A 22058-nucleotide genomic window follows, 5' to 3' on the forward strand; every position below is an offset into this window, starting at 1 on the left:
TTGTTGTAGTACACCCAAAGGGGTACTGCATACAATCTTGCCTAACAGGTGATTTGGGACCAGACAGTCCTAGCCCACTTCCTGGGAACACACACATGGCCCTGTACTAGCCCGCCAAAACCAGGGCTTTCCCAGGCAATCCATGACCATTAAAGGATTTTCCTGACTTGAGAGGGCAGGAAGAAGGCAATAGAACAAGATGGCCAAAAGAACAACCAAAAACCGGTGGCACGTCCATGTTGGGACACTAGCCACAGTTCGTAGCCAAACGCAGTAATGATAAAGAAAAGTATTGCAAAAAATGGAACGGCCGCCACTGGCTTGTCTTTTAGGCACATCAAAAGTATCCAACAAATCCCTGAGTGTAGTCTAGAGTTATACAAAAAACCCATTCCACTGCATTGTTCAAAGGTAGAGTTACTCAAAAAATAGATAACATGTATCAAGAAAAGCAAAACCTAGTTTCCCAGTATTGACAGCCTTAAGGACTAGTCCGTTTTCCCATAACAATGAACAAAATGTGCAGGGGAGTAAAGCTGAAGGCTTCATTCAACTGGAAAAAGTCAGGACAGAGTTCAGAAAGAAAAGCAACAAGTTTGGGGGTCCATAGAAATTGTGCGAAAGTTGCTAAAAAGAGAACATTTTCCTAACCGTACGCAATCAGTAAGTCTATCCAAACGAGCACAGAAGATTTGGAAATTAACTTCAGAGGCAGATTTACCTTGTGTCACAACACATTCCAGGGGAACACAACTGCCTAGCAGACAAACTAAGCAGAAATACAACCCCCCCCCCTCTGCACAGAGCACAAATGGGAACTACATAGACATTTTGAACAGCATTTTTGCAAGATGGGGTCAACCAGACATGGATCTATTTGCCACACAAGAAAATGCAAAATGCCACAACTTCGCCTCCAGGTTTCTGTTCACTTGCCAACATAGGGCATTAACTATTAAACTTGTTAGACTCCGGTCTAGTGTTCAATTCTCTAAATGTCTATTTAGCAGCTCTTTCTGCTTAGACTATTTCACAGAGCAAGGTGTCATGGTGACAAATTCCAGTCGTCAAAGCCTTCATGGAAGGGGTAAAAAGGATTTATCCCCCAATCGCAAATCCACCCCAAGGGTGGGATTTATACATCGTCACTAGTAAGCTCATGGGCCCTCCCTTTCAACCCATGCATAAAGCAAGCCTCAAGGATCTTGCTACAAGGCCTCTTTTCTTGTATCCATCAATCTACAAGCATTGTCGGTGTCAGACTTTTTTTGGTCATAATACACAAAAACAAAGTGGTCTTAAGAGCACATCCACGATTTGCACCCAAGTTCATTTTTATGTTCCACGTCAACCAATCTATTGAGCTGCCAATGTTTTTCCAGAGTCCACAAAGCTCTGGCGAAAGAACTCCCATGCACTAGATGTTAGGAGAAGCAGTTATGTACTAAGTCCGAGAGGATAGCTCGGGGGCAACGCGTTTGTCTTGGAAGTAAGACAGCGCATAGCAACACAGGTTTGAATCCCTGGTTTGCGCTTAGAAACTGGTCCCTGGTATTAAGCACATTATAAAAGAAAAGTGTAAATTATAATTTAAAAAAACTAAACCAATAAGGAAAACGGATTAATTCTTTGTTTCCTTGGCTGCAGGAAGAGAAGAGGATCTTGTCTCCAAAGCAGCCATTTCTAAATGGATTGTGAAGCACTATAGGCCTGATGGGGATCTGGGCACTGTAGCCCTGAGAGCTGGCAAGAAGTGTGCTGAATGTAATATCCCCAAACCCCAAAACTGTGTTCGGTGGGTTGCTAAAAAGTGTGTTTGGTGCAGTATCCCTGAGACTGCCTGTGAGGTGTCAAGAAGCTTCCACAGAACTATAATCCTGCAACAAGAAAAGGGAAGTAGATTAAGTTCAGTTGGAGACCAGGATTCCCAATGGACAATAAAACCCTAAGTTGCTATGGTTTATCCCTTCCCTAAACTTTTTCTTAGACTGTTCAAAGAAATGAGTACTTTTGGAGAAATCCCTACTACTGATCAGCGTTTATCCTATTCCCCTTACTAACAAGAATATAGCCTTTGAAAATATATCTGATGTGCCATCGGTTCTGTTGAACCGCTGCGCGATTTACCTCCATCCAGGACTCTAGTTTCCCCTAAATAGCGCTTGCTAACACCTGAACCAGCTTACCTTGTGTCTGTAACCATTACTCTTCTGAATAGGTTTGACAGTGGCTACTCTGCAACCTACCTCTGCTACATCTTTCTTCTTACATGCTTTGTACCGCTGAGCCTCTGGCTGCATTACTTGTTCGCCAATGCTTCAAACCCGCCTGCTGGGTTAGCTACACTGATTCCCAGCATTGGGTTCTTCCTTCTTGGGTTCAAGGTTGCCGTCCAGGGTCCCTGTCTCATCATTCTTGGCGGGTGGCTGCCACCTGCACCCCCTGAACGTCCAAGGCTGGTCTGCACCTTTGATTGCTCCTTTTCTCTTTAACCAGAAGCTTTCATTTGTGCGCTGTGTGGCTTGATCTGCCTGCACCCCAATTCTAAGCTCTAGGAATATCCTTCCAACAAGTATTTTATGCTGTCTATGCTAAGTGACATAGCTACAGTCTGGCCTGGACGGCAAAATAGGCTAAATTATCCTTTTCACCGCAAGTACATTTCATAAACGCCAGAATCATGGGGTAGGGCTTGGGCTCAGGCTCGAAAAAGCAGCATGTAGATCTTACTGGAAACATTTCACCATTTTGATTGCCGTCCCAGTACCATGACTTGGTGGAATCAGAAACATCCGTTTGTGTTTTTGGGATTGTCACCTGGTTTGGAATTTGGATTTCGAGTTGTATGATATTCATTTTTTTCTTTTGTGATTATGTGAATGTGCAAATATGATTGCTAATTTCTCTGGAAAACAATGTGTAATAAAAGGATTTAAGAAAACAATTGGAAAATGTCTCTTGCTGGATCTTCTTTTAGTGCCCAGTTAGTAGACTTAATATAGGATCCCATGCACATGTCCCACCCAGGTGTTCATCACTATGGTGAACAACAGGCCCTGGGAGCTCCTATTCCTCAGGACTAGGAATGGCTTGGATGGATTGGGACAGCTGGGATTTCAAGCGTTACTGCAGGCCAGGTTGCTGATCTGAGGTGATCTGTGCCCTCAGCTGAGGTCAAGAAAGGCGAACATACTTGCTAGCCATGGGCACAAGAAGCCTTCACTGATGTCTTCATTAATGTCAATATTGAAGTGAAAGCAGTGCATTATAGGTTTCATTATACCTTAACATTGGTTAGTCATTGCATACTTAAAAAAGTTTGATCATACCTGCATGTTTCAGCTCTGTTGTTTTTCAGTGCTTTGCTGATCGTTCTTTGTTTGACTGTGGCTATATGACTCCTGGTTATAGTGTTGTTTTGTTTTCTTATTTTTTGCAGGCAGATTTTAAGCTGATGTGCGATAACGCAATGACTTACAACAGGCCTGAGACTGTATACTATAAATTGGCTAAGCGGTTACTGCACACAGGATTTAAGATGATGAGCAAAGTAAGATTTGTTTAGTTTTTTGTGGACTGCCCCCTTTTAAAACATTGAATTTAAAGTAGTACTCTATTGAAATGAAAAATAACCTTATCTATTCTATGGGCTTTTAAATACACGTAAAACCACCTTAATTAACTGCTCCAGTGGGCAGAGCTTACAATGATTCCTTTTGGGAATTCAGGAAGACCAAAGATGCTATTGGTGCTTAAGGGTGTTATGCTACAACTTACCGGCCTCCCTCAAAGTTTTGATTTCTTTATATGTGGACTCCTTCAGCACTGAGTCCCTGAAACAAGCTGTTCACCAAAGTAGAAATCAACATGTTGGTAGACTTAACATCCAATCATGAAATCTCTTGGGTAATGACAAGCATACATGACCTCTACTTATTCATCCCTATTTCCACATACAACAAAGAATACTGCCTACACCTACTTCCCTTCTGAAGAACCAACATCACTCCTCTTGATTCTTGCCCTCTTTCCTGTCATCTCACTTACTCTTTGCCTTCATCACCATACCCTTGCTTCTATGCCACCCAAACCCCCAGCCTCTTCAAGAAAACAGTTTTTTCACTAGGAGAACACACCTGCTTGCACCTGAACGGCTTGCTTGTCCTCAATGCTGTTATTATTCCCTCTCTCACGACATAAGATTGTACAACTCACCCTGATTTAAGCCCAATCTGGCAGACTGAAACTCTGCAGCTGCCATGTGAAAGCCCACCAGCAAAACCACAATATCATCTTTATTTTTTTAAACATGTTTATTTTTGGTCGACACACAGGAGAAACATACATTACAGCATATTAAATCATAGCAATCTATCAAGCCCACTAGTCACCTCCTCCCGAGCCAGTCCTCTTCCCTTTAACCCTCAGTTATCGTCCAGCTCTCGCTCTTCCGCTCGTTGTACCATAACTGTGCTCTCGGCCAATAGAGCGTTCGCTACAGAACGTGGCTTGAATGTTAGAGCCGGATAGCTCTGGTCGTAGTCTATCACTGGTGACCAAATGTTTGTGAAGCGGTGAAGGAGACCTCTGTTTGCCGCTGTAATCTTTTCCACTATAAAAATGTCCCAGAGTTTCAGCCACCATAGGATCATAAGGGGGCCTTCCGGTGATTTCCAGGTACGTGCCACCGTGATTTTAGCGGCTAGGAGCGAATGAGTTGGGAGGATAGCCCCTCTGCCCGATTTAGGGTATATGCCTGGGATCGGGGCTCCTAATAGAATTGGTTCTGGCTCCAGAGGCAGCGTTATCTTAGTTATGTCTGCTATGGCAGCGATGCATTGGGACCAGAAATTTGCATTCACTGGGCATGACCACCACATATGAATGAACGATGCCTGGAGGCCACATTGGCGCCAACATCGAGGGTCTAAGGTCTGGTTGAAATGATGCAATCGGAGCAGTACCATTTTAGGAGTAGTTTATGAGCACACTCTCGATTAGTGATGCAGAAGGAGGAGGACCGAGTGCGAAACCAAATGTCTATCCAGGCCTGATCTTCTATCAAGTGTCCTAGTTCTGTTTCCGATTGGTTCATGTAGGTTGCTCTAGCGACAAGAAAGTTTGTCTGCAACAGCTTGTACATCATCGAGATTCGTCCTCGTTTTGGGAGATCTGCGATTGTCCGCTCTGTGGGGTCCAGATCTCGTGTCGCTGCCAAGCATGTTGCTGGATGGGAGCACCAATGTCGTAATTGTGCATATGTGAATCTGTCTGTTTCCGTCAAGCTAAAGGTGCTCTTGCATTGTTCAAAGGTGAGTGGTTGATTCCTCTCAAAGAGCTGACCTAGGGAGCTGAGGCCCCCGGCGATCCAGTTTTTGATTTTGAAGTTTGCGGGGCGGGCCCCTGATGAGAACGCCGGGTTATGAAATACTGGGGCGGATAGGCCCAGGTCTCTCGGGATGCCTCTATGTTAACGTGTCCATTACCATGCTTTCAGAGTGTGCTTGGTGGAGGATAGGATGGCTGGCCACGTTCTCCGTAAGGCGGGAGGAAGATGTAGGAGGAAGCGGAGGTGGAGGGGTAAGCGGGATTGTTCAATCTCTACCCATCTTGGCCGGTTCGAGCTAATAGTCCAAGCTTGAGTGCGAGCTAGCTGGGCCGCTCTCTGGTATTTCTGGAGATCTGGGACCCCCAGGCCTCCTAGGTTCGGACTGCTCAGCATCGTTCTCAGTGGGATCCTTGATTTTTTACCTTTCCAGATAAAGTGTAGTACTGGAGGCGTAGGAGCGGGGGCCGGGGGGGATCACAACCGGAAGGGCTGAGCAAGCATAAAGGAGCCATGGGAGGAGGTTCATCTTACACGTCGCTATGCGGCCCAGCAGCGAGATCTCCTGTGAGAGCCAGCCATCGAGGTCTTCCTCCAGGGTCCTGAATAACGTCCGAAAGTTCGCCTGATAGGTATCTTCCGGTCGGGCTGTGATCTGGACTCCTAGCTAGGGAATCGACTTTTCGCTAAGTTGGATCGAGCAGAGGGTTCTGAAGGAAACTTTATCTTCCGGCTCCAGTCTCACCCCTAGGGCTGATGATTTCACGAAGTTTATCATGAATCCTGACACCCTACCAAAGCGATGAATTTCTGCCAGGGAGGACTTCAACGATTGGGCGGTGTCCCTCATGGTTAGCATCACATCATCCGCATATAGCGCTATTTTTTGCTGGGAAGGGCCTACTTGGAGGCCTTTGATTCTCGAGTTTAGGCGGATCCGTTGGGCCAGGGGCTCCATGACCAGAGCGAAGAGCAGGGGGGGATAAGGGACATCCCTGCCTGGTCCCACATGATAAGGGGATCGGGTTAGATAGAAAGCCGTTGACTCGAAGCAAGGTTTTCGGGGACTGGTATTTCGCCAAGACAAGTTTCTGGAATGAGGGTCCGAAGTGAAAGGACTCTAGGGTGAGTCGGAGGAACGACCAGTCTACTTTGTCGAAGGCCTTGGCCGCGTACAAAGCCAGCACTGCCAATTTTCGCGAGTCTCGCTGAGTGACTTCAACCAGATTCAGGACCCTGCGTAGTTGTCTGCAGCGGATCTATTCAATATGAATCCCGTCTGGTCTGGGTCGATGATGTCTGGGAGCACCTTCGCTAATCGGTTAGCCAAGACTTTTGAATATATGTTAGCATCCAGGTTTAGTAGGGAGATAGGTCTACATGCCGTGACATCTCTGGGGTCTTTTCCCGGCTTCAAAGCGAGGACTGTCATCGATTCTTGCATTGATGGAGTAATTGTCCCTGAGACAGCGAAGGAGTTAAAAAGCGATGTCAGGGGGCTCACCAGCTGGGGGCGGAAGATTTTGTAGAAGCGGGTCGAGAATCAGTTCGGACCCGCGCCTTTGGTTTGAGACTCCTGATAGCTTTGTCGACCTCTTCGCTTGTGATCGGGGTCTCCAGCCCATCTCTTATCGTGGGAGCGATCTGGGGGAGAGCTGCGTCTCGAAGGTAGGAGTGTTGCTCTTTGGGCGTTCTCAGGGATGCTGTCATCGTGTCCGTGAGATGAGCTACTGCAATACGCTGTTTGTCTCCCTCCGCGAATTGGACTCTGCCCTGAGGATCACGGAGGACTAGGATGGCGTTCCTCTTTCTGATCTTCGCCAGCTTTTCCACCAGGAATTTGTTGGCCTTGTTTCCTTTGGCGTAGTAGCTTTGTTTAGTTCTGGCTAGGATCTGGGCTGTGTCTTCCGCATAATGTGCTTCCAGCTTCTTCCGGGCTATCTGCAGGGTTCGATGGGTTCTGGGCATCCAGTTCTTTGCTTTACATATTGCTTCTGCTTTCTCTACTTCATCCTGTAAGATCTGGCGGGCATGTCGCTTCTTCTTGTGATAAGCTGCTCCTTGTGAGATTAAGACCCCTCTCACTACTGCTTTCATTGCGTCCCATGTGTTGCCTGCAGAGGTGTCTTTGTTTTTGTATTCTTTGATAGCTTTCGCTATCACGTCCCTCAGTGAAATGTCACCCAGGATCGGGTCGTATAGGGACCACTTGCGTTTTGGGAGCGGATCCGGGTCATGGGCTCTTAGCGTTAGAATGACCGGGGCATGATCCGATAGGATTCTGGGACCCATGGTTACATCGTCAGTGAAGGCTTGGGGGGAAGCCAACAGCAGGTCGATGCGAGAGTAGGTTCTGTGTACGTAGGAATAGAATGAGTAGTCGCGGACCTCTGGATGTAAGACTCCAAGTATCAACCACATCTAGGGTTCGGAATAATTTGAGTAGGGCCGCTGCAACGCTATAGTCTTTACGAACCGGGGAGTGAGACTTATCTTTGATTGGGTCTGGGGCTCCATTGAAGTCTCCTCCTATTATCGTCTGGCCCTCTACGAATTGCGGGAGGGCTTCTTCTAAGGCTGAGTAGAACTCTTCCTGTTTATCATTTGGGGCGTAGATCGAAATGAGCAAGTAAAGCTGGCCGTAGATCCAGCATTTGATCGCTACGAAGCGGCCTTCTGGGCAGAGCAAGGTGTCTAGGATTTGTGGTCTAAGCGCCTTGGCAAAGAGTATCGCCGCCCCACCTTTCTTGGTGCCATTCGATGCCAGAAACTGTAACGGGAATTGTCTGTCGTTGAGCCTAGTGAAATCCACTGGGATCAGATGGGTTTCCTGGAGGAATACAACTGAGGCCTCTTCGTTCTGCGACCGCCGTAGCGTGGGTTTCCTCTTCTGCGGCGCGTTTAAGCCTCTGACGTTGATCGTGAGGAACTTCACTTTCAGGTGTGGTTGTGGGGCCTCATGATCCTCCATTAGTGTCTGGGGCGGAGTCACGGGTGGAGGGCGGTGGGTTTCAGGCATCATATATGGACTTGGTGTCAATGCGGTTCTCCAGTGGTCGAGTTTTATGACCTCTCCAATGGGAGGGTAAACTTGCAATCTTGAGGGAGGCCAATTTTTCCTGTTCGGCAGTTCCCATGGCCAACCGGGCCTTCTTTGTCCCCTTAGCCAACAGGGCTGGGACGATCGAACATGACTGTATTTGTCTCCAAGGGTAGGATGTTGGCATACACCTCGGAGCAGGGTATGGGCCGCTCGGGGCCCGCAGCATCATTATTGTCTTTCGTGCATCTACGGGTAGTTGATCTTTGAGCACAGGTCCTCATGGATTTATCTTATTTTCCGGCGTCTCTGCGTCTTTTACCAGGCTGGTTGAGGCTGCTTCCGGGGAGGCCCGTTTGGGTCATCGGGCGTGGAGGGCGGGCTGTGAGAGGGCGAATTCCCTGTAGACGCCGGGTGAAGAATAGATTCTGCGTCTTCCAGGTGGCTTATCGAGCGTTGGGTTCCTTGGTAGGTGAATTGGAGAGCAGTGGGGAAAAGCCACCGGTACCGGATCTTTTGGCTCTGCAGAAATTGGGTTAGGGGTTTGAGGGCTCTTCTTTTTTGTAGGGTCATCAGGGAGAGATCTTGGTATATCTGGAGCGGGGTGCTTAGGTTTGTCCTTGGTGCGGCTTATTGCTGCAATCGCTTCCTTAGTAGTATAAAAATGGACTCTAGTTATCACATCCGGCGGGGTATCTGAATCCACCCCCCCGTCTTGCGCGCAGTCTGAGTGCGATCAAGGATAAGTTGGGTCTGGTCCATCTGTGGGAGTAGGGCTTGAAAGAAGTTGCCTATATATTCTGGGAGGTCTTTATCTTTTATTGTTGAGGGGACACCTCGAATGCAAAGATTGTTTCTTCGGGCCCTATTTTCCAGGTCCTCTTGCTTGAATTCTAGTACTTCGCTCCTATTCTGGAGAGCCTGAATCGCTTGTTGCACCTCTATTAGGGTTGCGTCATGACTCTGGGTCCAAGTCCTCGACCTCTCCCAGCCTCTGCTCTGCCTCTGTGACTCGTTGGTCTGTTTGTTCTAGTTTCGCTGTGAGCTCGGCCATGCAGGATCTGAATTCTTCTTTGATATCTAGCATAAAGGCCTGAATATCTCCCTTCGTTGCCAGCTTTCCCTGCTCTTCCGGGGACTTCTGTGGGGTGAGTCTGGGAGGGTCCGGTTTCTTAGCTTTGTCTGCTGCTAACAGCATGGTGGAGATATCGGAGTGCTTGGTTGCTTTAACAGGCTTCGTCATCGTGACTGTTACGCAGCCTTATACTGGGAGTTGGGCAAGTGGGGCTTCAATGGGCTGACCTGTAAACTCTCAGCTTACTAGGGGTCTGGAATGTAGTGGAGAGAAGCGCTTTAACATAGGTTATCAGGTGTCTGTCCGGACGAGATCCTCAACGCTGCTTGCCTGACCTCAGCGGAGGAGGAATGCTCAGTGTTCATCAGCGAGGTTTGACCTCCGAGCGTAGGCAGCCTGGAGGGGAGGAAGGTGGGCCAGGGCACCCCAGAAGATTGTTGGGCTGAGAGGCTTAGTGTGAGCACCACGCCATGAGCCCGGGAGATTGGAGGTCTGGATTAGCTCAGGCCGGTGCTGAGGTGTAGTGGCGGGCTGGCCAGGATGAGTTGTTCAGCTGGGACCTCCACGGGAAGGGCTTCCAGGCCGCTGTTGTCAATGAGGCAATCGGAGGAGAGGGGCCAGTGGGGCCTTCACTGCACATAAATGGCCTCTCGGGGTCCTGTCGTGGGGATTGCAGGGGCTGGGCTCTCACCTTTTATGCAGCGGGAGCTTCCCGGCTCCACTCGCCCAGCTGCAGACGCAGGCTCGACCCTGCTCCAAAGGCGCCTGCCGGAACTCGGGCCCCCGAAGACTTTTCCGGGAGTCGCGTGGCTTCTCCCCTTGGCGGTGCCCCGTGCCTCAGCGCCTCACCCTCCACCAGCCTCCACACCCGCCTAGGCTACACTGCACGCAGCCGGACTCGCGGGGTGCGAGCGTGGAGGTTGTAGGGGCCAGGCTCTCACCTCGTCTGTGTTGGGGGCTCCTGGGCTTTGCTGGTTCAGCCGCAGGCGCGGGCTGAGCGCTGCTTCAGAGGAGGCCGCCGGGACCTCGGCCATTGTTCGTCGCTTTCTCCCAGAGTCGCGTGGGCTCCAGTCAGGGGGCCGCAGGGGGGCTGCCTCTCTGGGTCTCAGGGCTGCACTCTTTTTCACGGCAGATCCCACGGTGGTGGGGGGACTGTTGCTCCTCGGGGTCTCGCCACAACTCTTGCTTGCGCTGGGAGAGGGGGAGGGAGGCAGCTCGCTATCTCGTTGGTCTGCCGGTCCTTTTCCGGCTTCACAGGGGCTGGTTATTCGGCTCTCTCCTCATCTTTCATCCCTCCATTGAACAGCGTCTCAGTCACATCTCTTGCCGCTCTCCCTGTCAGACGGGGGTTGCTTCTCCCGTCGGCCATCTTGGAAGCGGCGCTCCGGTTAGGGGGGGAGAGCAAAAATCTAGTCCGTTCCGGGGGTTCCAGGAGGATTAGGAGCCCCTCAAGACTATCATGGGTGCCTCAGCCTCTAACATTGCCATTGATGAGGAAATTGTCGCTGGATGACCGCAGAAAGGCTAGCTTTTCGTCAGATGCCGCAGTTCTCGAACAGAGGCCATTAAAGGAGCAGCCACATCGCTGGCGCTCCAGGCCATGCCCCCATCATCTTTATTTTATTTTTGGAACATGGCAACTATTGCGAGTTCCGTTGGGGCATGTGAACAAGATGGACAGAATGATGGGACGTGTCCAGGGAAGATGTTGGCTCAGGAGCATCTAGGGTCAGAGGTCTTTTTTGGACTTTGACTACTGTTAGTCCTTGCCTCTGACTATGCTGTCTGGGGCTGATGGGAGTTGTTGTACAAAACACTTCACAACCTAGTGGTTGCAGACCTCTTATCTAGGTCTTCAGTCTGACTGAGCCTGGTTATAATTGTCTGAATGGTGGAGAGCAGCTAGTTCCCTAACCTGTGTGAGAAACCTGAAGGTGTCTCACTCACTAGTCCCCAGGGATCTGTTATCCGGCTGGCCAGGATACAACCATCGCTATTGGATCTTTTACTGGGGTGGACCAGTGCAGGAGGATCACCTGGATGAGGGGTCTTTGGGGAGTGGATGTGGGACACCGAAGGTTGAGACGTGGTATCCCCTTCCTTATGACACCTTTTTCCCATCCTGCCTAGTAGGATACTTAGAAACTCTACTCCCCCTTTTCCAACCTAAACACTTTCTCACAGCATGAAGGACAACGGACTAATACCCAAGCCGTTTACTTGACATGTTTCAACACAAGGGTCAGGCAGAGTCAGGCAATTGCCGGCAACTACAAACACACGACTACCCTTTCCCTTGCCCATAGGGATAAAAGGCAGAGCACAAGAGCACACTCCAAGCAAGTCCAAACTCCCGAAGAAGCCATTCCATCACAGCAGTGCAAATGGAGGAGAAAGGCAGCAAGACCTTAAAGGATGTCAAGGTGGGAGTTGCTTTTGCCCTTTTCAACCCAGACCCGCAAAGTCTCTGATAAAAGAAATCTAAGACCGGGAATCGCAACTGACAAATGGTGTGAAGGATGTTAGCGGTACATGGAACCCTCCCTCATTGATAGCCAGGGCGGGGAGATGCAGTTACCATCGTGATACCATCCTTGACTCCAGTGGCAAAGGAACTGACAACGAGTTCAGTGCCACCGGTGAGTAGGAAGAACCTGATGGTCAACCGGACTGTGTTAGGCTCAAGGTTGCAGTGGCAACATTAAGAAGATAAATAGACCAGAGTCTTTTTTTAACAAACTTGGTACCAGAGATAGTGGTCCGGCGCCACATGGGCGCTTGTTCTGAGGTTTATGGCTGGTACCCCTCTCCTGAACAAAGAGTCTGTGTTGAACACTGTGTGTAAAGAAACTACAAGTACCAATAGGTGCATAGGGAAGGCCGCAATAAAGTGTTATGGTGGTTATAAAAGGGGCAAGCCAAATCCCTTGTACAACTGAAAATCCTCCACACATTGCAGAAGTTTTGATATTGTGAAAAAGGCGTTTGCGCCATGTGAGGTGGAACCCCGTGTGAACTATGATTGTGTGAAACCCGCACTTGCCGTAGACTAACAGAGTGACCCAAAGAGACGAGATCGTCCTTCGGAATCTCTGTTTAAGATTGGCATGTGCTTTGGAATGTCTGAGCCCGGATGAAGGGGACCTAACTAAACCGAGGGGGTTGTTTAAAAAGACATTGAGACTTGTGAATACTACAAATAAGGAAATTGTGATTGAAAGGCAATAGTAAAACCGACTGAGGAACGTCGGGAGTAGAATTGTGAAGAAGATAAGTGAGCAACATTGCGATGACCAGTATGAACCCGAATTGAGGGATGTCCACAGTGAGTGGTTGATCTGAGGGAGGCTGACGACTGAGAGAAGGATCGACTGAGGGGGATCCAAGGGTGAAGGCTAATCACCCGACGTAAAAGGTAACGGAAGGAAATTTTGTTTTGTTGTTTTGGCATAGAAGGCCCGCTTAAGCAAGAGACTTTGGCACAGAAGACCCTGATATTGAGAAAAGGAACTGTAAGCTCATGCCACCCACCGAAACACACAGCCAACAACACATGGCCTACCTTCCAGCGTCCCACAGGTGTCCTGATGAAAACGGTAACTCACATGCGTGGGTGCACCTACCGGGCGCAAAAGGAAAAGGGTAACCCACTGGTAATCCCAAGCCTTTCGGCACAACACATTTTGTTCATGTTGGCAACCTACAGATTTGGGCCTAGGGCGTCGAAGCCAGCAAGGAAAACGGGAAACCCCATGCATTTCCGAAAAAGAGGACACCCGTGGGAATCCAGAGGTCTGACTTGCGCAAATCGGCCCAGAATTTATTACCCAGAACCCCCGGTAAAGACCCACATGGGAGAAGGGTGCCCAAGGCCAGTGATATTACCGCCGACTTTGCTGGAGCCCTGGCTGCCCTGCGTTACAGCTTCTCCCCCTACCAGGGAGTCCCGGCAGTGTGCCAATACCTCCCCAAAGGGAAAAGCTGTAATGCGGTCCAGCCGCAACTCCAGGACGGTTGGAGGCGATGTCCCTGGCCTTGGACATCCATGTATCATGTGGGTGTACCGTCCCCTAAGCACAGCAGCAGCTCCAGGGAGCCCCGTCAGGATCCCCATTCCTTCCCGGAGGTGACAACTGTAACGTAGCACAGCCAGAGGTGGAGCCTGGGCTTGCAGACGGACAACCCACATGGGAGGGATCCGCTCCCAGGGAAACATCAATGTTCTGCTGGCATGGGGGGCAATTTGTGGCCTGCCCCTGCAATTGTGTCCCTGCCCACCAACATATCTGCCCAGACGGCCCATTCCCACCCACACCACCAAAAATCCAGCCCCAGTCTCACCCACCCCACTGACAGTGGCCCCTAACCATTGAATAATAAAAAACAGTACTCCCATAATGTTGCAGCTGCTCGTGTAGACAAATCTGTAAACAAAACAAAAAACATGTGTTACCTACGGTCACAGCAGCAAAAACAAATCAATAATGTTCAAACATGCCCCCCCTTGCAAGACATCCCCGGTGGTCTACTGAACCTCATCCTCCCACTGAAAACCCATTTGCCCCTTCCTACAGGCAGATATCTGCCCCCAGGGAGGCCTGCATGAGGTACCTCTGCCACCTATTTTGGGTGAGGGGGAGATGGCCACCAAAAAAATTGTGGCACCGGCCCCCCAGTGGGTGAGGCAGTAAGGTTTTGGCACCCTGAGGCCAGATTGGCACACCAATGTGCTCCTCTGCGCCAAGGCAAGCTTGGTAAACAAAGAAAAAAATGGAAAATGGTACACTACACTTTAGGGCGGGCTGAGGGGCACCCTAAACCGCCGGGTATTTTTCTAATGTAATGGGGGGTGATACTCCCCCCTCACCCCCCCACACCAAATGCAGGGTCGAGCATCTCATTCAGCCCTCCCTGGGGGCAGCAATCTGCCCCAGGGAGGGCTACAAGGGGTGGCCCCCCCTTTCCATTTTGTGTGGGAGGGCCAACACCCTTTCAGGGGGGCAAAAAGAATCCCGGCCCCCCCACCCCATCCCCCATACCATTTAATTTTTTTATTTTGCCCCTTTCCCTGGGGGCAGATGATCAGCCATCTGCCCCCCAGGGTTGTGCACATATGTGCCCCCATGCTTTGGGGGCCGTGAGGGGAGAGGGCTGCTTACTGTAAGCAGCCCCAACCTCCCCCCCGCATTCAAAGACATCCCTGGTGTGTAGTGGGCATTGCAGCCCGCGGATCGATCGCCCTGCGCCTGATCCGTGAGCAGCAATGCTTTCACACAAGGTGTAGTTGGAAAGGGGAGAATCTCCCCTTTCCAACGACACCTCCCTCGATCTCCAGCTTAAAATACAGCCGGAGATCGAGGCGGAGAAAGGTGAACACTCACCTTGCATTTTCACTGCAGCAGCCCGAAATAGCTGCTGCGGTGAAAATTACTTTCACTTACACGTCAGCGTTGTTTACGCACGCCGACCTGAAACTGAAGGTAATCCAGCCCCCTGGCAGTGAGGGGGGACCTCCCCCTCACATAGCCCGGGGGTTGAATTACTGTTTTGAGCGATCCCTGCTTTGCAGGGATCGCTCAAAACAACGTGCCAAAAAGGACGAGCTATCTCGTCGTTGGCACCCTGAAGGGAATTCCAAGGACGAGATACCTCGTCCTTGGCACTTAAGGGGTTAACTTCTTTTTTTTTTGATGGGAGGAAATGGGCGGGGGCGGCTCACATGGTTGGATTGGACCATAATACTGTCTCAAGCACCAATGAAAAAGTGCCTACAGTTGCAAATGGATATTCATTCCTTTAGTCATAGGCTGTTTGAATAGTACCCATAGGGGTGTTTTTTGTTAAAATGTAAGCAAATTGTGATCATTAAAGAATATTCATTCAGCAACAATGGTTGAAACTACTAGCTGCGTAGCCTGGCGGCTTATCCATAAAGGGTGAAGGGGAATCCACCCAGTGGCCCCCTCACCCATTATGGAGGAGCCGAGGAGCCAGCCCAGTGAAACACTGAGCACTCCCTCAGCTGCTTTTTCCAGCTGAGGGAGTACTCCTGGGCTGGCTGAACTGTCAAAAGGAAACAATGTTTCCCTTTGACAGTTAAGTTCCCCAGCCGCACATGCTCACTGAGCCATGCAAGGCTGGGGGCGTTTTGCTTCGCCAGCCTTGCATAGCTCATTGGACATGCTGGCTGGGGCACTGCATGTCTGTATGTGCGAGAAGGAGCTCCTGCGCCTCCTCGCACATACGGACAGAGCAACCTGGAGCGGGGCATTTCAGCACCCACGCGCAGGCCCCTCCAGAAGGTACATTTATGTTCATTTATTTTTTATTTAAATATGTGTATGGATGCGTTTATGCTTGTGTTGTGAGTGTATGGTTATGGATGCTTGCATGAATGATAGTGAGTGCTGTGTGAGTGTGAGTGTGAGAGTGTGAGTTTGTGTGTGCGCGCAGAAAGAACATCCAGGTGCAGAGAAGCTTGTCTGCACCTCAGCTTCCCACCAATTATGCTACAATCAATCATCACCTCAGTAGTCATGTGTCATTTACTTCTCTGTAGTTTGGCCTTGATTCTGCTCTGTGCTCTGAGAACTTTTGAGGAGTATAGGCATGGCGGGGATCCATGCGTAGGAGTGAAAGTTTCACCCTTCCAGCCTGCCTTTGTCACGTGACTGGACACTGTGAAATCGTTTTTTCTCTGCGTCTTTTCATATATTGGATTTTAATTCTACCAGTTCTCCGACGTCTGTGGCTTATCTTGACCTTTCTGAACATTATCCTTTGTTCTTTTGTCTCCTTAATTGTATCCAATGTTGGCTCCCTCCAGCCAGATAAGACATTGGCCCTCATTACGACCCTGGCGGAAAGGGGTTTACGCCGGCGTAAACCATGGCGCCCCTTTCCGCCTGAGTACGAGTTCCCTTAGCGCCATGGTGATTTTAACGCCTGCTTTTAGCAGGCGTTAAAATCCATGGCGCTAAGGGACCTTGTTGTTAATTACGCCACCGTAATTTACGGTGGCGTAATTAACGCCTTCCCCACTCCCATTATACCCTATGGGGCAAAAATGGGAATGGGGAAGGGTAAATGGGGATTGGGGACTTACCGCCCCGCCAAGGTCGGAATGGGGCGGTAAGTCCGCCAACCACCATGGCGGAGTTGGCAGCTTAGTGCCATGGACCATGGTGCAAATAGCACCATGGTTCTCCGCCAAGGTCGTAATGAGGGCCATTGGCTACTTGGCATGGTCATCCTTAGCTGAGTTTTGTTCTGTCTTGATTCTCGATTTTCTTGCTGCGACATACTCCATCTGAGGCCTTTTGTAACCTTTGTTCATTTCTGCTCATATGCATAGTGGACTTGCATTCATACATAAAGTGATTCTTGAGGTATATACTTGTAAATGTTGGTGCTTGCTGCAATCTATCGACTATTTAGCATAAGCAAGCTTCACCATTTCTTTGCCTCTTGCAGTTACTTGCATCTGTACACGTTTAAACTAACTAAATATCTTCATCGTGTATGTGGCATCAGTTTCTTCATCTTGACATCAACTTCTTCACCTTGGACTCAAGATGTCACTTATCCATGGTGTCTTCTCTATATTTCGCCTCTTGTCAGTATTCTCAGGTCATTATATCTTCTATATGTGCGTCAGTCTGATTTCTTATGACGTCACCACTCATCTTCCTTCATTATCTTCTTTGCTTCTTTGGGGTTTTTATTCAAACAACCGTCATATTGTTTAGAATGTAGGTATGGCTTTTTTAATGGATACCTTACTGTCCAGGTTTTCTTAGGTGTTGGTATATTAATAGATGCTGTCATCCTGATAGGTACTGGGCAGAGCCCATGTGCTGCTCTTTGCTTATTCAACTGTTCTTCATACGTCACATACTTTGGTGTGAACTCAATAGGCAATGAGAGAGTGGCAACTGGAGTGGGGACGATACTCGACACTTCCTCTTCATGACGCATGCCAATATTCACAATTATATCCAAATGTGGCACTGGCCCACCTTCAAAATCCTGTCTCGATGCGAAGCAAGCTAGCATTCACAATTCTATTTAAATGTGGCATTGGTAATATTCCCGATGCAGTCTAGATGTGGCAATGGCTAACATTCGCAATTCTATCTAGATGTGACGCAGGCTAATGTTCACAATGCTATCTAAATGTGGCATGTGCTAATATTCACAGTTCTAAGTGTGGCACTTGTTAACATTCACAATCCTATCTCGATGCGACGCAGGCTAATGTTCATAATTTTATCTAGTTGTTAAGCAGGTTAGTGTTAATGTCCTGGTCTGCTATGGTCTGAGGGCAGATAGAGTGGCAGGGCTTCTGGAGTAGAGTAATTGCTCTCCTCCCCACCCAGGCCACACCTACCTTGATGGTTGCTGCTGGTCGATGGCTGGCCACTGGCCTCCCCCGCAGACACAATCTGGAGCCGTCTCTGTGGGAGCCACCCTTTACCGCAGGGGCTGCACGGGCAGAGGGCTGCCCTGGGAAGGTCAGTTATGACCAGGTGGACGTACCAATCAGGGGAGGTGGGTGAGCTGGGGGGGGAGAAAGCCAGACACAAACCAAGGACTACACCCCAGGGACTGCACACTCTACATGCGGGCCAGCACAGAAAAAAACAGGGTCAGAAGCTGCCAAAACACAAGAGAAACCCATCACAATAGCACAAGTTGGTCAAAAAATCGATTTTAAAAAACACTCAAACCCCTCCACTAGAGTACATGAACGTGCCAAAAAAGGATTACAATCAATGTACAACTATTCACTGAGCATCAACCAGCCCCTAAAGCTGCTTCCCCTAAAGCTGCTCTTAGTAGTAGCTAAGAGCAAAGTTTCGATTACAGATTGGATATGAACGCAAGACCAATGTTCCTCTGATAAGGTTTTTGTGAATCTTAAAAAAGCAAAACAAAAACGTTTAAATCAATTGACAAATTATTTAAGGAAATTCCCTAATCCCCGGTTTAGAAATGTATTTTTAAGAATGCGATTTAACTTACTTCCCGCAAGAGAGGTTCTAGGCATGAGAGCGAATCTAGATAAGAATTTGTGTTTGAGGATTTTGTCTGCTTCCTTCAGAGTTAGAAACAATAAGGTATCTGCTGGTTGATTGTAAAAAACTGATGGAGAATCATACTGTTCGATAGATGCATAGAGAAGTATAAATTGCTCACGTACGATGATTGGTCGGACATTTTGTTTAGTGGGAAGTGTCAGTTTATCTCTTGCGGTAATTAGGTTTATAAAAGTTATTTTCTAGTTTTGTAATTCATTGCTAGCTAATTTCTAAATTTGTGCATGGATAGGTAACATTTTATTTTGGGAGTTTTAGGAATCATTGTGGGGAAATTTGCACTACATTGTTTTTATGTTTTTTTTAAATCTTGTTATATATGGATAAAGTGATTGGTCTACGTTTTCATAGTACATTGACGATTTGATGAAATGTTTGTGAAGGAATTTAATTGTGTTATGTGAGTTATGTAATTTTAGTGAAAGATTGCAATGTGCAAGTTAATCGCTTCATGATAAAAACATAAAGTTCCTGGAAGGTGGGTAGGAAGACTGTTACCCTGCACAAGTTATGCCTATAGCCAACAGTTAGATAAAATGCAGATTAAAAGCATCATTTTAAGATATAATCTATAAGTGAAAAATGACAGGTACTTTCACAATTCGACCACACTAGGAGTTAGCCAGGGAGGAATCCTAGGCTAAAACTCCACCGCCAGGAAAGGTTAGTGGTATGGTTTTGACTTTTTGCCCATGCAATCTCTATCGGTTGGGGAAGGAGGCCCAATCACACCCCATATTCCGAATTTTTGAATTTTTTTTTCCCAAACAACCACCCCTAGCGAATGGCTGGTGTCACTTATTTTGTTAATCCAGTTGGTGGGTATCCATAATTGCGTTCTCAGTGGCTGAAGTAGGCGTCTGGTTTGGGTCGGGATTGGCAAAGGTTCAGAGCTCCAGTTCAAGGACTGTTCTAGTAGACTTTTAGCAGCATGGCCCAGGCACCCAAGGGCAGCAACCACAATAACTTTCACAATGACGTGCGGCGCCCAGGACCCATCAGAGGGAGGACAGCAGTGACAAAACCCTGGTCGTGGGTCAGCAGGCTGAGCTTGAGGCAGCTGCAATCAGCCTTTTGGCAGGCCCGTCTTCATAAAGCAGGGCATCTGATGCAGGAGACTATATTGGGCCGGGACGATAGCTCAGGGAGCAGTGCGTTTGTCTTGGAAGCAAAAGGACGTATAGCAACACAGGTTTGAATCCCAGTCGGGCGCTTAGAAACTGGTCTTGGGTATCAAACGTGTTGTAAAAGAAGAATTAGAATTATAATCCTGTGATGCAAGTTTGAAGACTTGCAGAGTCCCGAGCTCCAGCTCGAGATGTAGACTGTTGCATCAAAGAGGCATAACTGGTGAATGGTCAGCCCACAGGATAGTCCACCGACAGCAGGGCACCAATGCAGGACTAGTTAATTGCATCAGTCCACGGGAAGAAGGGCATCAGTGGGTGCCCTTACTGGTCGCAGGAGAGGCAGCAGAGATTCACTGGTGATTATCTTGGGCAATGTTGATTCACTTCAGCAGCTGTCCTCTGGATTTTCAGTTCAGTCTTCAATTCGTCGATTCTCAGATCCGATGGGTGACCTGCAGCATAGCTCCAGAGCTCCTTTTCTTCTCCAAAATCCAGGTTATGGGGTTTGGTTGCACCAGCCCCGCTCTGGTAAGTATCTCAACCATTCAAAAAGGTAAGTGCTGTCCAATCATAGACAGCCAGCTACCCCACTCATAATAGACAGCACCTGTAAGAAGGATGGATTGGGATCAGTCTGTCCCAAACCCAGTTTGAACCAGCTCATTCTGACAATACAATTGCCCGAGAGTCCTGAGTCGGATCCCGCGAAACTGCATGTCCTTATTAGTTTCTGACCTGAGAGGGCAGGAAGGCAGGCAAAACACAAGAGCCGCACAGGGAAGCCATTTTTAGTGTATAATACTCAAAACGACATTATGCGGTATGAAAAGATGGTGTATGTCTCGCGCCTTGAAACACTTGTGTATAGGTGCGTTATAAATGCCATATCATAAGTTGGTGCACCAGAAAAGTTGTAAAACACTATTCACTTCCATCACCCTGTGATTGGCACAAATATTTCCAGGAAAAAAGGGCTACAAAGTACCCCCTGTAAAAGTCCCCTTCAGGTGGTGTGTGTTAAAAACGAAAACGCGGGAAACCTAAATGGGAGAGATGTACCTGCACTGATAGCTTTATGGACTAACCAGTGGCCTCAAAATAGATGAGTTGAGCACGTAAGTGAAGCTGAAAAGGCTTTACTTGCCTCCAAGTTGAGCCAGGATTCCAAAACATATGGTAATATGCCGTGGGTCCCATTGAAATCAATGTTGGGAAAGCTGCAAAAAGAAAGGTTTCCCGAAGACCTTTAAATAATTGAAGACATTTGTTAAATGTACTTACCTGTAGATGGAAGGTGAGTATATATGTACAATAATAAGTAATTTGGGTTTGTAAATCCTCTTGTAGCAGGAGTCGATCGTTTCTTAGTCTTTACAATCCGCTTGGGACCTTTAAAATAAAGCTTTTTGATAGGGTGGCTTGGTCGTACAATAGTGTTTTGGGCGTTTTTCCTAAGCCCTGTTTCTAGGGCAACAAAATACCAATCCAGACCTAAGCTGCAGCACTTCTCATCACCTCAGAAGAATTTGCAAATCTTAGACGGGCTCATACTATCTTGACCGGACGGGGCAAACATGACATTTTCGACAGCTCGATATCCAGTCCCTTGTTCGCCCCACCAGTCAGAGCCCTATTTCTTTTATTCACGATCTCGCCTCTTCTGGCAAGATTCATGTAGCTTCACTGCCCTCTAGTGGTCACTGGAGTCTACATGCAACTACATGTGAATAGTAATTGATTTGATTACAGTATGTTATGTTAATGTTAAAGGACATTTGTACCGAGCACTATCACCACCGGAGTGGTCCCCTGGCGCTCTGGCGGCTCTGAAAGAGGAGGGGAGGTTGAGTTAGTGGGAGGAAGCAGGAAAAGTGCAAGAGAGCAGTGATGTGCTGTGGGCGGCCTCAGCCCGGTGTGTCCGTTGGCTGGGCCTGGGGTGTTTGCGGCCGGTAGTCGTTGTGTACTGTTGTGCAAGACTATGTGTGTTTTTGTTTTGTTGTTGGAATGTAGTGAAGTTTGTGCGGTTTGTTGTGCTGTAGGTTTTGGTTGTGTTTGGTTTGGAGTTTGAGAGGTGTATGCAGAAAGGGGAATTGTTAGTGGGGTTGGTTAGTTTGCGTCTCTATCCTGAATTGAGGCGCTCGGCTTGCGTAGTCTCCCCTGATGCGGCTCTGTCCTGATCTGGGTCCGACTGGTAGACAGGGTTCCTTACTCCTCTGGCCCCCACCTCTAACATGCTCTCTCATAGCTCCCCTTATCCTCCCTTCCTACTCCTGTGGCCAGCGCACCTGCCTATGTCAACCTCTCAGGTAGTGTGGTGATAGCCAATATCTCGACAATTCCACGCTACTGTGGTACCTGCCGGTAACTAAGGGGCGGGCGAAAGTGTTGG

At 48.5% G+C, this 22058-nt stretch overlaps 1 protein-coding gene across 7 annotated transcripts in view; it reads left to right on the forward strand.

The window, feature by feature from the left end:
- The window catches only part of BRD9 (bromodomain containing 9), a 1136180-nt gene that overhangs the window by 294804 nt on the left and 819318 nt on the right, over window positions 1-22058 (forward strand). For all 7 annotated transcript variants that reach the window (XM_069620588.1, XM_069620585.1, XM_069620589.1 and 4 more), the window contains exon 6: window positions 3440-3550. In XM_069620588.1, the coding sequence (XP_069476689.1) occupies window positions 3440-3550 (111 nt within the window). The remainder of the gene's footprint in view (window positions 1-3439; window positions 3551-22058) is intronic.

The sequence above is a fragment of the Ambystoma mexicanum genome, chromosome 5q, assembly GCF_040938575.1.
Source record: "Ambystoma mexicanum isolate Mex_15411 chromosome 5q, UKY_AmexF1_1, whole genome shotgun sequence".
NCBI lineage: Eukaryota > Metazoa > Chordata > Amphibia > Caudata > Ambystomatidae > Ambystoma > Ambystoma mexicanum.